Genomic DNA, 14574 nt, shown 5'->3' with positions numbered 1-14574 from the left:
ACTGCCGATTAAAAGCCGTGGTCAACTCAAGGATCTCTTAAGGGCCCGTGTGCATCTGTCCCTACTTGTCCCTCAGTCTCTGAAGCTGGTCCCAGCTAACTGGGGAGCAATGGTCTAGAACTATCTAGTCATCCTATCCCCTTGCTTCACCCATATGGCTCTGGAGGAGTGGTACGAGAACTCAGCCCAATGAGTCTCCGAGGCTAGCAGGTAGAACCGCGCTCTTTTGTACATGTTGTTGAGCCACTGGGTATCTCGGTCCTACTCTCTAAGCCTCTCAATGGATGCTAGATCCCGTCACAATGCTCTCTTCCTCTTCTAGACAGCATGTCTCCACCAAAGGGCCTGGGACTGCAACTCTTGGCTACTCCACTGGATCGTATCAACTGCCCATGATGCCCAACCCTCTTTGAGCCCCTCCCCTGGCTGTCTTAGATCTTGGTTGCCGCATGCTGAACCTCCGTCTCCTGTAAGAGATCGTATGAAATGTGAACTCCCTATTGGGACAGCGACTGCCCTAGGTGGAGTACAATCGAGGAGTGATCTGACATAGGGTGCCTGCCAAGATGCCCGTGGAGCATTCCTTGTGCAACGCCCAATTCCCAACATAAAATCTATAGAGGCGCTGCAACGAGCTGTTCATGTCTCCTATGTCCAAAAGAAAGATGAGACTGCTAGGAAGCCTAGTAAACTCTGCCTCCCTCCAGGGGTCTCTGCCATTGACTACAAAAATAAACTGCTCCCAAGTGCTCCTCTCTAGTGCCTGCATCTTAGTAAAGGAGGCTCCACCCAGCTTGTCCTCCGCAAACTCTAGATTGTTGAAGTCCGATTCAAGAATCCAAGAGTCAACATCTGAAAGACATTTCGCCAGCATCTTCAATAAGCATGACAATGCTACCTACAAGTAGATGCACACATTCAAGATCCCGATCCTCACCCGCCTGAAGACCCATCCAAACTGCCCGGCCTGCGATAAGCTCGCCCTGATCGTAGACCTCCAGGGCTACTTCCTAAGAGACTAAAATGCAGACCCCACCACCTCTGCCTACCCCTGGGTACCAAATCTCTGGGCCCTTCCGTGGGAGGAGGTGATGCCGACATCCAATGTCTGTTGCTGAGAACATATGCTCTTGAATCAGAAGAAAATCCACCGCTCGTCCAACCTCTGGTCTCTGCAACTCCGCAAAACTCCCTCTTTAAGGTAATAAACCCAGTCAAATAAGAGGGAAAGGTACACAATTAATGAATGTATTTCAAGATTCCCCTAATTAACTACTGAATTTCAAGATCCCTCTTCATTTGCATCCACACCAGAGAAGGTACAGAATTCTTTCATTCTCTCGAAGAAAACGAACAAACACACTCTATCTCCAAGAGATTGGGCCAGCTGGTATATCACTGAATCAATGTAAAGTAAGAACACAAACAAACACACTCTATCTGCAAGAGATTGGGCCAGGTAGTATATCACTGGAGCAAAACCCCTTCTTAAGGTAATAAACCCAGTCAAATGTTAAAATTTTGAGAGGGGGAAAGATACACAAGAATGAGTTTGACCCTTTTGAAATGAAACTAATGGAACCACACCATGCTAGTAAGGAGCAAGGGAGATGAAATATACTGGCGATGAAACTGAGCATAGCAAGTCTAACAAAAGAAGGCCAAGCGATGCTAACTATGCAAATAAAAAGATGCCCAAGACTGACTTTACAAATTCATGCCACATTTTCTGAGACCTCTGCCAGCTGTTAGGGAGAGCTACAGTAGACACAGCTTGGAATGAGATCAGTTCTATATGTCAAATGAGCTCTTGGTCTATGAAGAACTCCAGTCAATTGAAAGAGACAAAACCAAACTTATAAGGTCAACCCATACAGCCAGTTAATTGAAACTTATACGGTCAACCCACACAGACAGCCAGTACAGCTGCTTTTGCATCAGTGAGATAATGCCTCCCAACTTTGTCTGCAATCTCCTCAAGGCAGGAGGATATAACCGTGTAATGCCTTTGCATTTTTAGCAGTCCATGGATATTCAGCACATGGAAACCTCTTGTTAAACCACATAATCCACCATTTTAGGAAGATGATGTCTCTATGAATGATTCATATGCTCAACATTTCATGTTTGGAGAATCCATGCTCTGTTGAGTTGTTCAAAAATCGTCACACAATTACCTGCTCCAGCAACCCAATTTTCATAATGGGTTTCTGACACAAAAAATGGCTACAGAGATTCCAAAAGGTGGCCCTATATTCCCATGGTTAATAAATAACCCTCAAGTCATCCACCAACATCTGCTTCATGTATACTGACATGTCTAATTCAAAGTACTCGAGCAGCTCCTCCTTGGTTACCCAAGCATAGTCCTTGTAATTCCCACCTTTGAGGCGTAATTTACCGAGCACTTGTGATCTGAAAAAAAACCTCTGGTTTGAAAAAAAATTTTCAGTATGAGGCTCCTAAAATTGCCATTATAGCTCATGAAGACAGTAGAGCTGTGTCAATTTTCGCCCTTCTTTTGTTTTCCAGGAGGGGGAGATGGACAACACAGTCCTGGCAGGTTGCCACAAAGGAGAAACATACCTTGAAGAGTGTGGAGGCCCCAGATTTAGCATCAAAATGGCTTTCACAAAAGTGACCACATGGAGCATTGCCAACATAGTAGACATCCTCAGCTTTAGCCACGGTCGGTATAAGCACAGACTCTGCACACTGGAAACACATAGACGTCAAAAGGTAAGTACAATTTGACTCAAAGCCAAGTTAAAGCCAGTATGGCAAAGTGCAACCCTTAACTTATAGACACCCTAAGATCTGGATCCCCAAAATTTGATTTTTAAATATTAAGTCTAAATGGCCAATTGAGAGAAGCACATTATTATTACCAGGCGTAGTGTTTCCTCATTTTTGTATAATCTTTCAGGAAAATGCCAAACAAGCTTATCTTTGGATCTTCCCAAGGGATGCCCTTGCACAATAAGAAATAACCTACGATCCAATGCCCGCTGCAAAGACCTGCAGAGAAAACCCCTCTATGATTCTAGAAGCTCAAGCAAATATGACAAACAACAGAAGCAACCAGATGACAGAAGAAACCCTGAGACGGAAGCAGGGCTGTTCAGTAGGTGTAACATTCCATCACTTGTGGAAAAGCAGAAACAGGCCTGCCACGTGACATTGTCATTGACAGCCCAAGGGGGAAAATCAGGACTTGGAGAAAAGCCTGACCACCTAATAAACTTGGTTCATTCTAAGGACATACTTTCTGTCATTCTTTTTGTCTGCTTCAGTAATTCTCGGACCAGGTTCAAACTTCAGCTCATAAGCATTATCTTCCCTGCAAGAAAATGAAATTTTAATAGAGGCTTTCCAGGGGCTCAGACGGACTTACAGAAGGTATTGGAATAAGTTTCACCCCTCAAAAACAGCACGCCTGCTTGTTTAATTTGCAACCCATGTCTTGAACTCTATAAATTAGCCTACACAGTCTATCTGATTCATCATGCAAAAATCCTATGGTTGGAGGAAGGATTTTGGCAGCAAAACCGCTGTTTAATTACAGTGCAAAGGCCAAAAAAAACATTGAGAGTACCTTTCGTTACTGCTGCTAAGAATATCAATGAACTCTTTAGGATACTGCCGCCTGTATTGGTCTTGCCATTCAGACCTACAAGTTCAACATCATTTTGAAGGCTTTGTGGTGAGATGCGTTTTCCTGCTGCTGGCTAAACACCTATTCTAAACAAATTAAAAGCAAGAAAAGCTAAGAAGCTAGGAGAAGCAATGAAAAGCTAATAAACATATTTTCTACTTTGATTTATGAAAATACTTTTGAACAAAATATGTTCCAACCTCAATAATTAGGGGATAAGTTATACTAATTTAATTAATTAGATTTTAAAATTCTTCTAAAATTTAGCCCTAGGAGCTCTGTACCCATGCGCACAACTAATTATTCTAGGCTTGCTAGGACCATAACTCAACCTAGGCTCCCAAACTAAAACTAGCAGTAGGGCTCCAAGTACATTTATCTAATGTGCATGTGAGTGATTAGGATAGACATGATTTTACTCAAAGATTGTTCCATTAAGTTTGTCCATCTCTCAATATAATCTCGTTCTATCTTCTTGAACCAAGGATTATTGCATGTTATCTAGCTTTCCCTTGCCCTTTCTAGGCAATGAATCGCAATCGTACATCTTCATCCGTACTTATTACTGAAGTATCATGGCCCCACGCTTCTCAAATGTTGATTGGGATGCTTCCTTGACCCATGGTCAATGCTATGTCAGTCCTTGATAAGTGTGTGTAACTTGTTGAGTATACAAGGTTTTTTGCTTTTTGTGAGGTGTTGAATACAAAACTTTTAACATAAACAGAAATATATTCCATTCAAAACGTCCCAAAGACGATTACAGCAGAGGTGGGAGGAAATTCTCCATCCCACAAACTCCACAAAAAAACAACGAAAACACAGTCCCCAACCTATCTAGAACAACCGCACAACTTACTTCAGATAGAATAATGAAACCTAGAGCCTTGTCCCGTAACACGGGACTTACCTTACCCAAGCGATGAAAGAACAACCAGTTTCCTCCATCGTGAAGAACATGAGGGAGCAACAGAGGGTGCTAGAACCATCACGTCGACAGGGAGAAAAGAGAGCCAAATGTCGTCGTAGCACAAGAGGCACCCGACAGCAGACACGGGGCAAGACATCCCTATGGCAGGCATGAACATCCAAGAAGAAGCACTCCAAGAACACCTTTCCAATGTGTTGAAAAGAGTGGCAAGTGCCCTCAAATGTCATAGCCGGGGCCGATTGGCAAAAGGGGAAGAACTCAATGAACCTTGACTGGCAAGAAAGCGACAATCAAGAACATGGAGAACCCAAACGAGCAAGCCGCTGTAGCATGCCATCATCAAAGTGCAGCAGCATCATAGAGCAAGCTTGGGGGGAGCAGGAGGAGGGGTGGTGCAGAGCCAACGCTCGGCATCACCACGAGAGAAACACCGATGGCGAGCTAGGGTGCACAATGGGACAGCGAGTTGGAGAACTAGTTTTGAATACAAGCTTTGCCACCGTATTGGGACATCCAAAAGCCAATTGATCCCTTAACACCTTGATCTTCATCAAGAACTCTACATCTTCCTTGTCTCCCATCTTGGCGAGTGAAGCTGGTCATTGAGGTTAAGATTCTTGTTGAGTTGTCTGTCTCATAACGATCCTTGAGAATCACCCGAGTTGCGTGTGTACTAGAAGCCATCTTAATCGAAGGAATGACTTCATCCTTGGTTGTTTGAATAAAGCTAGTTATTGAGGCTAAGATTCTTGCTGAGTTGTTTATCTCATAATGATCCTTGAGAATCACCTGAGTTGAATGTGTACAAGAAGCCATCTTGATTGAAGAAATGACATTATCCTCATGTGTGTTCTCCTCTTCCCATGCTACTCAATCTCAAGGTGTAACTGTGTCACTTAGATTTTCACATAGCTTCCATCTATCTATTCTCACAATATTCATGATGTCGAGACTCTTGACCTTAGCCTTCCAAGATCGATCAAGTTTCCCATCCCCAAATTTGAAATTAGGTTCCTTTACTAACTGAAATTAGACTCAAACTGAGAGCTTACTGCTGTGTAAAAAATAGCAAACTTATGTTACCTTTGTCCATGTGGGGTTGCATATCTCTTGCAAAGACATCTGTGATGGAGGCCCATTTTTGTCACGGGGGCTGCAGCGCCATCAAATTCCACCAAGCAGCCTCAAAAGACAGCGCAGGTGTCGCATGCACCCCTGCACTTGGTTGCAATGTGACACACTCGCTACATCGACAAGTGCGTAATAGTTCCCTAATATTAGTTTTTGTTGTATGTTGTGATCCCTTTGTGAGCCCTTGTTCAAGGACAGTCAGGCCAGGCTGTGTAAGTCAGTCTCTAAGCCTTAGGTCAAGTCAGACAGTCAGTCTTGTTCACTAGTACCCACTGGAGAACCGTAGGTTAGTTAGCGTTTCCATATTAGGTTAGGTTAGGTCTAGGTCACAGCCTAGGATAGGAGCCCCTAAGGGGCCTCCACCAAAGGCTGACCAATGGACTAGAGGGGAGCCAGCAAGGCAGCCTGCAAAGATTCCCCACAAAACTCCCTGGCAAATGAGCCAAGGAGGGGCTTTTATAGGCCAAGGAGACCAGCAGCCAGTCGACTACAGCCAGGCTGTAGAAAAGGGGTAGGGACAGATTTGGAGAAAGGGGGATAGAGGAGCAGAAGGGAAGAGGGAGAGGAAGAGAGAAAGAAAGTTTATTAAAGTCTTCGGGAGACCGTGAAGGTCTATGAGACTAAAGATAACTGATACAATGAGCATAACGGTGGCGGTCTCAAAACGGGCCAGCCAACCGTTTCAACAAAAAAGAGGTTATGAAGGACTGTGTGTCTAGTCCTCATACAAAAAATATGTGTCTACCTCCAGATGATACAAAAAAGAAGGGGGGGGCACCAAAAATGGGGCAGAGGGGGGAGATACAGTATACATGTGCAGGTGGTGATCGTCAGAGACCAATCATAGAGGGGCCATCAAATGGGAGCTCGGAAAAAACCCTGCGATAGATGATTGGCCTCTGACGTCACGCGGCATAGTCGAGCTCGGTCGTTGAGGGCGGCGGGTAGCCCTGTGGATGAGGGCAACGGTAACCCCGGTGGGGCGGGCAGAGAGCAGAGACGAGATGTCATGGACCTGGATGTGTGAGTCTGTCCGCTGGCGTAGCTGTCGTGGCTCTGGCTCTCGCTCACGTCCGTGTCGTCGGCTAGACTGAGAAGAGGTATCCTGTGACTGGAAGAAGTCAGTGATAGACCGTTGAGTGTCCTCACGCTGTGTGCGCTGCTCGTGTCGCTGTGCTCGGAGAGAGGTATCTCGGTGGCGAGTCATCTCATGTAAGAAAGCGGCTAGGCATCGCTGATCTGGGAACTGCAGCATGTGTGGGAGGGAGCCGAATCCGTCACGGAAGAGGCAGTGGTACCGGCCTCGAATGGCATAATAGATGGGACATCTGAAAGCAAAGTGCTCCTCCGACTCGATCTCCTGCAAGTCGCAAAGTGGGCAAAGGTGGTCCTCTCGTGGGATACCCTTTGCGCGTCCGCTCTCGATCCGTAATCGGTGTGACCAGACCCTAAACTGACCGAGGGAGATCCGGAGCGCATGTGGTAGATGAAGCTGTGTGTAACCCGGAGGTGTGATGAAGCCCTCCTATGAGATCTGGAGGCAGTGTCGACGGTAGAAGTCGAGCTTCACAGGAAGCTCGGAGTGAAGAAACCATGTCCGCCAGGTGTGGAGCTGGAGCAGATCCGCTCGAATGAGCCGGTTGACCTCCTGGTCAGTGGGGGAGAGGGGAGATGGTGGAGCGTCGAGGCTGTACTGAAAAGAAGGCAACCGGTCTAAGTCAAGGCCTAGTCGAGTGAACCAACTGGAAAGACGACTATACCAGCATCGCTGGTCCCCATCAACGGATAAGGCCATAGAGGAGGACAGGGCTAGCCAGGGTAGGCGGAGGCGACCGTCGGCGAAGGAGCTGAAATCCCTGACTTTGTGGAGATAGGTGATAGCCTGAAAAGCCGCATCAGGCTGTAGGGGTGAGGCGCCGAACTCTGCTAGAATGATCTGGTGTGGTACCGATGGTTTGTTGCGGATCATCCGAGCAAACATCAGTATCTGTAGGCGCTCGACTCGAGCCCACTCTGTGTCTGGGTCCGCGGGTCCTGGAAGTGGGAGTGGTAGCACTGTCGCTCCAGCCTGGCAAGAGCGGCGTACCTCGATTGATCTTGGCCTACATGGCCGGGCGCATCGTGAAGATCGGGCCTGAGAAGACAACGCCCAAGTATGTGTAAGAGTCAACTATCTTAATAGGGTCGCCGGCGAGGAGGAATTGCTCTCGGTGCATAGCGGGTCTGAAAGTGTTGAAGATCATCACCTTGGTTTTCCCAAGGTTGACCTTCAAGTCATGTGTATCATAGAAGACCTGAAGTCCGTCCAGGTGTCGCTGAAGACCAGTAGCAGAAGAGGATAGTAGTACTACATCATCTGCGTATAGCAGAATCTGGATGATAGCCTCCGCAAGAGAGCAGCCTGCACCTCCGAGTGTCCTGATGGTGGTCTCGAGCTCGTCGATGTAGAGGCCAAATAGAGTCGGTGACAAGGGACATCCTTGTTTGACTCCGATAGTGCTCGTGATCTCTGAGGTCCAGCTGGTGCCAATCCTGACATGCCCCGTCACCTGCTCATAGAGAGCTACTACTACCCAGATAATCACCGAGTCGTAGCCTAACTCCTGCAGACGTCTGATGAGTCGGGCGCGGGAACCGATGTCGAATGCCTTGCGGAAATCCACAAAGCAACAATATATTCTCTGTCTCCTGTGTCTGGCCTCCTCAATGATCCCTCTAAGTGTAAAAATGTGATCGTAAGTCAAGTGATCCGCCCTGAAGCCGGCCTATCCGGATGCCCTGAGCCCCTCTACCTCTGCGCAAGCACTGACCTCGCCATCTAACACTGATGCATAGATCTTGGACATAACATGTCCAACCATGATGGTCCTGTAATTCCCTGGATCCATGGGATCTCCTGCTTTGTGGATGGGTGTGATAGTGTTCAGGGTCCAGGCTCTAAGGAACCCATGGCAGACAGCTTCATTGAACAGCGTTGCCAGGATGGGGGCTAGAGTTTTGATGCCATAGGCAACAAACTCTGTGCATAGGCCCTCATGATCCTTAGCTCGACCGTTATGAAGCTTATGCGCTGCGTGGGTGACTCCCTCGGTTGTGAAGAGGATACAAGAAGTGGGGCGGGGGGTGGCTGAGAGGTCGGGAGGAGGCTAATCATAGATATCATAGAGTGTGCGTGCGTAGGTGTGCCAGAGGGAAGTGTCTGTGAGGGGGGAGGGGGATCGGCGTTCTAGGAATTTCCTCCAGAAATCCTTGGAGTTGCTACTAAATAGAATGTTTAGTAGCGTATTCTCATTCTGGCGCAGGAAGGCTAGCTTCTTGCAACGGACTAGTCGACGATAATCCCTCGTGAGACGTGGGTTGGCCCTAGCGTTTCGCTGGGTCGTGAGTCGGAGTGTGCGGCGTAATGTTTTGCACTCGTCATCATACCAACTGTTGCAAGGGGTGGAGCCAGCGGGTGGAGGGCGAGTGGACCGAGTAGTGGAAGGAAAGATGTGGCAGGCTGCATTGTGAAGGGAGTGGGTGATAAGGGTGGCTCGGTGATCTAGAGAGGGTATGGTGTCTATGTGTCTGAGGAGGGAGGCTAGGTGGGCTGAGTAATCAGGTGAGAGGTTATGATCGAAGTGTATATCATGATAGGTAGTGTAGTGCGGGGTGTGGCTAGGAGGGGCTTGGGGCGCAAGGATATGAAAGAACAGGTAAGTGTGATCGGCTCCTAGGGAAAAGGGTGCAATGCGGAAGTCAGTGATCTGTGGGGCTAAAGCAGGAGATCCCAGAATGTAGTCGACGACATTGGCTCTTCCGCCATGTGGGAAACATGTGAAACCAGAGGAGGCAGGCCACCGGTCTAGTCCATTGTAGATGACCAGATCATGTATACATCCAAGGTCCAAAAGAGCCTGCCCATACCCAGTAACGGGAGCGCGACTGTCAACCAAGGAGCGGGGGAAGCCCGAGTCCTCTGTGTCCATCTCAGGTAATAGGACCGGATCTGAGTGGAAGTCCAGGAGTGATGTCTGATGTGCACCTGTCCTTGCGTTGAAATCCCCAACTAGGAGGACCTCTCCGCGTCTGGAGAACTCCACAATGTCTAAGTAGAGATCTAGATAGGGGGATACCCCGTATCCTCACGAAGCATCCGTGCGAAATGTGACGTCTCAGGAGGAAAGTAGCAGACTGCAATAAAGAGGTCGCGTGTGGAGGGGCGTTAGAATCGGAGCCATAGGTAACGGGCATGGACATCCCGTCTAACCACGGATGTCAAGCTCGTGAGCGCTGAACGAAGGAGTACTGCAACTCCGCCTGACCCTCGGACCCCCCAAGTATATCTAGTCTCCTCACGGAATACTGACTCCCAGGTATAGCCACTGACCGAGGGGAGAGGGCGCTCGGGGCTCTCATGTGTCTCTATATAGAAAACGATGTCGCGTCCAGTGTATGAATCTGAGAAGTTCCCAGGGTCAGACCATAGGGTACCATTACAGTTCCATATGGTGCATGCCAAGGGTACTGTGTGCTGAGTTTGAATCTCATAGACCATGTCTCCCTATTTGGGGGAGGAGTCTGCTACCGTGTCTGGAGTACCTGGTGGGGCTCGGCGACGGGGGCCAACTAATAGGCGGCCATCTCGGACGCCCGCACACTACACCAGAGGTGGAGGAGCGGATCGCTACCATCCAGACTCCTATTGCGGAGACTACCAAATGGGTGGACGTTGCGAGACGGGCACCCAAAGCAGCAGTCTCAGCCACCATCGCCGAGCAGGAACAGAGGGCCAGTAAGGCTCTCAACATCCGAGTACGAGATATCCCCCGCGCAGATTCACTCACCCCCTTAGCGGACGCGACTGCTTTCGTGACCTCTACCCTCGGCCTCGCCGAGCATGAGATCGAGCATGCATGGCGCACAGGACGGGACCCCACACGCCCACAGCCACTCATCATCCGATTCAGGGATACTCAGGCTCGACTTGCAGCACTCAGGCAGCGTGCTACACTACGAGACCACCCTACTATCTTCATGGATGAGGATCTCACACCTATGCAGGTGGAAGAGCGGCGCACCCTGCTTCAGCAGCGAGATGTAGCCCGTCAGGAGGGGAAGTGGGCTGTGACTATAGCAGAGAGAAAGAAAATAGCATAAATAAAAGCATAGATGTGCTACGCAGTGAGTACTTGTTGTGCTAGCCTGTGTGCTAGACCAAGTACTTTGTTGTGATATTCTAAAATTTCCTTTATGTAGTTGCCTAGCTCTTTGACTGGCCACTCCAGTAGAAATTTCAGGTTGCTTCTATCGCTCCTATAACATTCTCTGATTTGCACATATGCTCGACATGTTAGGAGTACATGCTGCTCATTTTCTACTTCTCCTACGAGGCAGATTTTACATACTCTTTCCTCTCTTGGTACCCTGGGTCTTGCCCATCTTCCCCTCTCCACCTAGAGATCATGTGAGCTGGTTCTGATTTTGCAGATTAAATGTCTTTTAAATATTGATAGAGAGATAGAGAGAGATTGGGAGAGAGAGTAGGCAGCACGTAGGAGGAAGGAGGTAGTAGATAGGATTAGATGTCACATAAAAAAAGTGCATAGTAGGGGGTGGATGGAGACTTATATAGTCCCTCAACATTTTCCACCTAAAGGACCTCTAGCTTGGCCCCATTTTTCCCCTTCATTACAGCCATCCCTTCCCATAGAATTTCAGGACAATGCTTTCTGGCTGCCATGAATTTTCATCCTCAGGGAGTCCCCGCCACTTGATAAGATACTCTACGCCTACTCTACGTAGGCCTTGTTCCGGAGCACATGGTCTCTGAAACCCACAATGCGCTCCAGGACATAGAGGATGTGGCCCTCTTCATCCATAGGTGGCAACTCTGGAAGAACATGGGCATGCTGTCCAACATGTGGTTTCACCAAAGACACGTGGAAAACATCATGGATCTTGGAGGTACGAAGTAGCTCCAACTGATATGCTACCTCTCCAACCTTGCGGATGATCCTGTAAGGACCGTAATACCTATGAGCAAGCTTTGTGTTGGTATTACCTTTCAGCGAGGCATAACGGTTCTTATGGAGACGAAATGCACATAATCTCCCTCTTTGAAAGACAAATATCTCCTGCGTTCATCCGCATATTTCTTCTGCTTGCCTTGGGCATCCTGCATATTCCTTTTTGCCAACTACAGAAGGACATCCATCCTCTCCAAGTCATTCCGTGCTTGCTGATTTTTCACATCCATGTCACCAATTGAAGAAGGGATCCCAACCTTGCATCCATACATTGCCTCTAACGGGCTCATGCCAATGGAGAGATGCTTGGTACTGTTGTAGCAAAATTCAGCAAGTGACAATTATTTATCCCAAGACTTCTGAGTATCATGACAAAAATGCCTCAAATATTCCTCCATCCATTTGTTCACCCTTTCCGACTGTCCATCAGTCTCCGGATGGTGAGTAGTGCTAGGTGTGAGTAAAGTACCTACTGCTATAAATATCTCCTGCCAAAAGTGAGCCATAAACTTTGCATCTCTGTCACTGGCAATTTCTTGAGGGAAACCATGATGCTTAAAGACATGTTCAATGAATTGCCATGCGAGAGAAGGACTTAACCCATGGATGAAATGCAGCAGCTTTCCCTTTTCATATACGTCCTGCACAAACAGGGAAAGCCTCCAAAAGCACTGCAAGTACTCTTGGACCGTACCGGTTCATGACAAGGCATAAATTTCAGCCAAGTATTGATCCAAGACGTGTGTGGATACAAATGTAGTGACTATCAATTCTTTGAAACCCCTCCAAGTGGTTGGTCTCTAAGGCGAATCCCTCATGTATCCCCACCATGTGCGAGCATAGTCTTGCATATGCATACCTGCAAAAATGATGCGCTCCTCCTCAGACTTGGGGTAGAAGACAAAATAGTCTTCCAGCTTCGTGAGCCACTCCTCCAACTCATTGGGAGTGCGAGTGTCCCCTTTAAACTTATGCACTGTGAGTTTGTCCTTGATATCCTTGGCTGCATAATTCTTGTGTGTAACCTCCCAAAGGGCGGGCATCATCACGCTTGAGGTTCACATAATCGGAGAGAAGGGCATCTCAAGTTTGATGGCCTCAGGTAGGGCCTTATATGAATGCAAAGAATCTGCCAACATGTCCTCAAAAGTGGCTTGCTGCCCACCACCAACCCCTTGCTGCATGGCTGCATTTGGCTATATGTGCTCGCTAGCGGAGCGATAGGTGCATGAACCCCGGGCTGGGTCTCTCTGTTAAATGCATCTCTCCGAAATGATGGCATACCAAAGGGCTGAGAAGAGGACTGACCTCTCTCCCAGGGGTGTGGACTGCCATATAAACCAAAGCCAGCTCCAGGCATACTTGCTGGTGAGGTGAAAGGAGCACTAACCGGATGCACACCAACGGGTCAACCCAAAAGAGATGGCTCAGCTTGCATAGAACCAAAAAGATCTGAGCCAAAAGATGGCCTAACATCCTGCAAGAAGGTGCTCTGTGGCACAGAAAAGGCATCATCTAAGTCCAGATAATCCCCATGCTGGGGTACATACAATGGTCCAGAAGATTGATGCTCATAGGCACGACGGGAATCTGCCATAAATCCCCTGCGTGGAGCAAACAAAACATCCTGACTGTTTGAATGATACCCTTGCTGGGGTGCGGGCTGCTTACCCTTATCCTGCATAGCAATGGCAGATGTGATCTGCTGACCAATCTGCTGTCCCATTTGGGCAAGAGCCGTATCCTGCATAGCCATGGCTGTGGTAAGCTGCTGGCTGAACTCTTGTCCTATCTATCGGAAAGCACCCTGGAGCATACAAGAAAGGGCATCTAGAAACTATGTCTGTGCTGCCTGTACTTCCCGGGATGCAGGAGAGAGACACTAAGTGGAAGGAACCATTGTACCACCAGTGGATGCAACCACTGTGACAGGCACTTGCTCATACTCAGCAGCTTCATCACTTTCATGCAATATGTCACGAGGGGCACGCTTCGGTGGCATGGTGACTAGCTCTGGAGAGAGAAGCTCGAATGTAGACAAGGAGAAATGGATAGCAAAACCCTGTGTAAAGAGCACCTGAGAGTGTGCGAGGAAACACGAAAATGTCGATGGAGAGGCTCGGAAGAAAGGTCGTCGAAGAAGCTTCGAAACATAGCCAAAATGGCTCCAAATGGGCTGTGAAAGGCCCCTAAAAAGAGGCTGAAAAGTGAACTTTTTACCCTCTTTTTTTTTCCCTTTTTTTTTTTTTTGCGAGGGGGGGGGGGGGGCGCTAAGTCACCTAGGACAGTTAGGACTCCTATGGTAAGACAATAAGGACACTGACTTAGTCTAACCCAACCTAACCCTATAATGGAACCCCAATTAGGTTAACCTAGCTGACCTAACCCGACCAACCTAACTAAACCAAACCAAACTAATCCAACCCACTAACAAGTTAGACCTAACCAAACCTAAACTAACCTAACCAACCAAAGTAACTCTCTATTTGAACCATTTCCTTATATCTGTCCCCCATCCTGTGCAGATGATCTTGCTTTTATGATTCTTCTGAAATTTCATACTAGCAGTCCATGCTCTATGTGGCAATCTTTCTTTTGGCATTTGTTACACTTCCACTAGGTACTGCATCACTCTAATCACTACATGGAATTCAATTGGCCGCCTGCCCGTTTCCAATAAGAGGACTGAATAAGGGGTAGTTGCCTTGACCTCCTAGATGGAAAGCTTTCTGCATTTTTTCAATCTCATTCCATGTGGAGAGAGAGATGCTGCCCCCCCATACTTCTACTCCATATAACACTGTTTGAACCACATATGCATCAAACAACATATTCTGAATCTTCCAGTT

General features: G+C 47.8%; 1 protein-coding gene across 2 annotated transcripts in view; it reads right to left on the bottom strand.

The window, feature by feature from the left end:
- Positions 1–1542: 1542 nt before the first annotated feature.
- DECOY (decoy) overlaps positions 1543–14574 on the bottom strand; it is a 36707-nt gene continuing 23675 nt past the window's right edge. The window contains exons 2-6 of one of the 2 annotated variants that reach the window (XM_087399775.1): positions 3596–3670; positions 3266–3340; positions 2889–3018; positions 2587–2715; positions 1543–2429 (exon numbers count right to left, since the gene is read on the bottom strand). In XM_087399775.1, the coding sequence (XP_087255901.1) occupies positions 2265–2429; positions 2587–2715; positions 2889–3018; positions 3266–3340; positions 3596–3670 (574 nt within the window). In that variant the 3' untranslated portion in view covers positions 1543–2264. Of the gene's footprint in view, positions 2430–2571; positions 2716–2888; positions 3019–3265; positions 3341–3595; positions 3671–14574 lie in introns of both variants that reach the window. The other variant, XM_087399776.1, reaches the window with a different exon arrangement.

The sequence above is a fragment of the Dipteris shenzhenensis genome, chromosome 28 (assembly GCF_047967505.1).
Source record: "Dipteris shenzhenensis isolate YYH24624 ecotype China chromosome 28, Dip_SZ_1.0, whole genome shotgun sequence".
Lineage (NCBI taxonomy): Eukaryota > Viridiplantae > Streptophyta > Polypodiopsida > Gleicheniales > Dipteridaceae > Dipteris > Dipteris shenzhenensis.
Note: the sequence above shows the minus strand (reverse complement) of the source record. Positions and strands in the feature narration are given on the sequence as shown.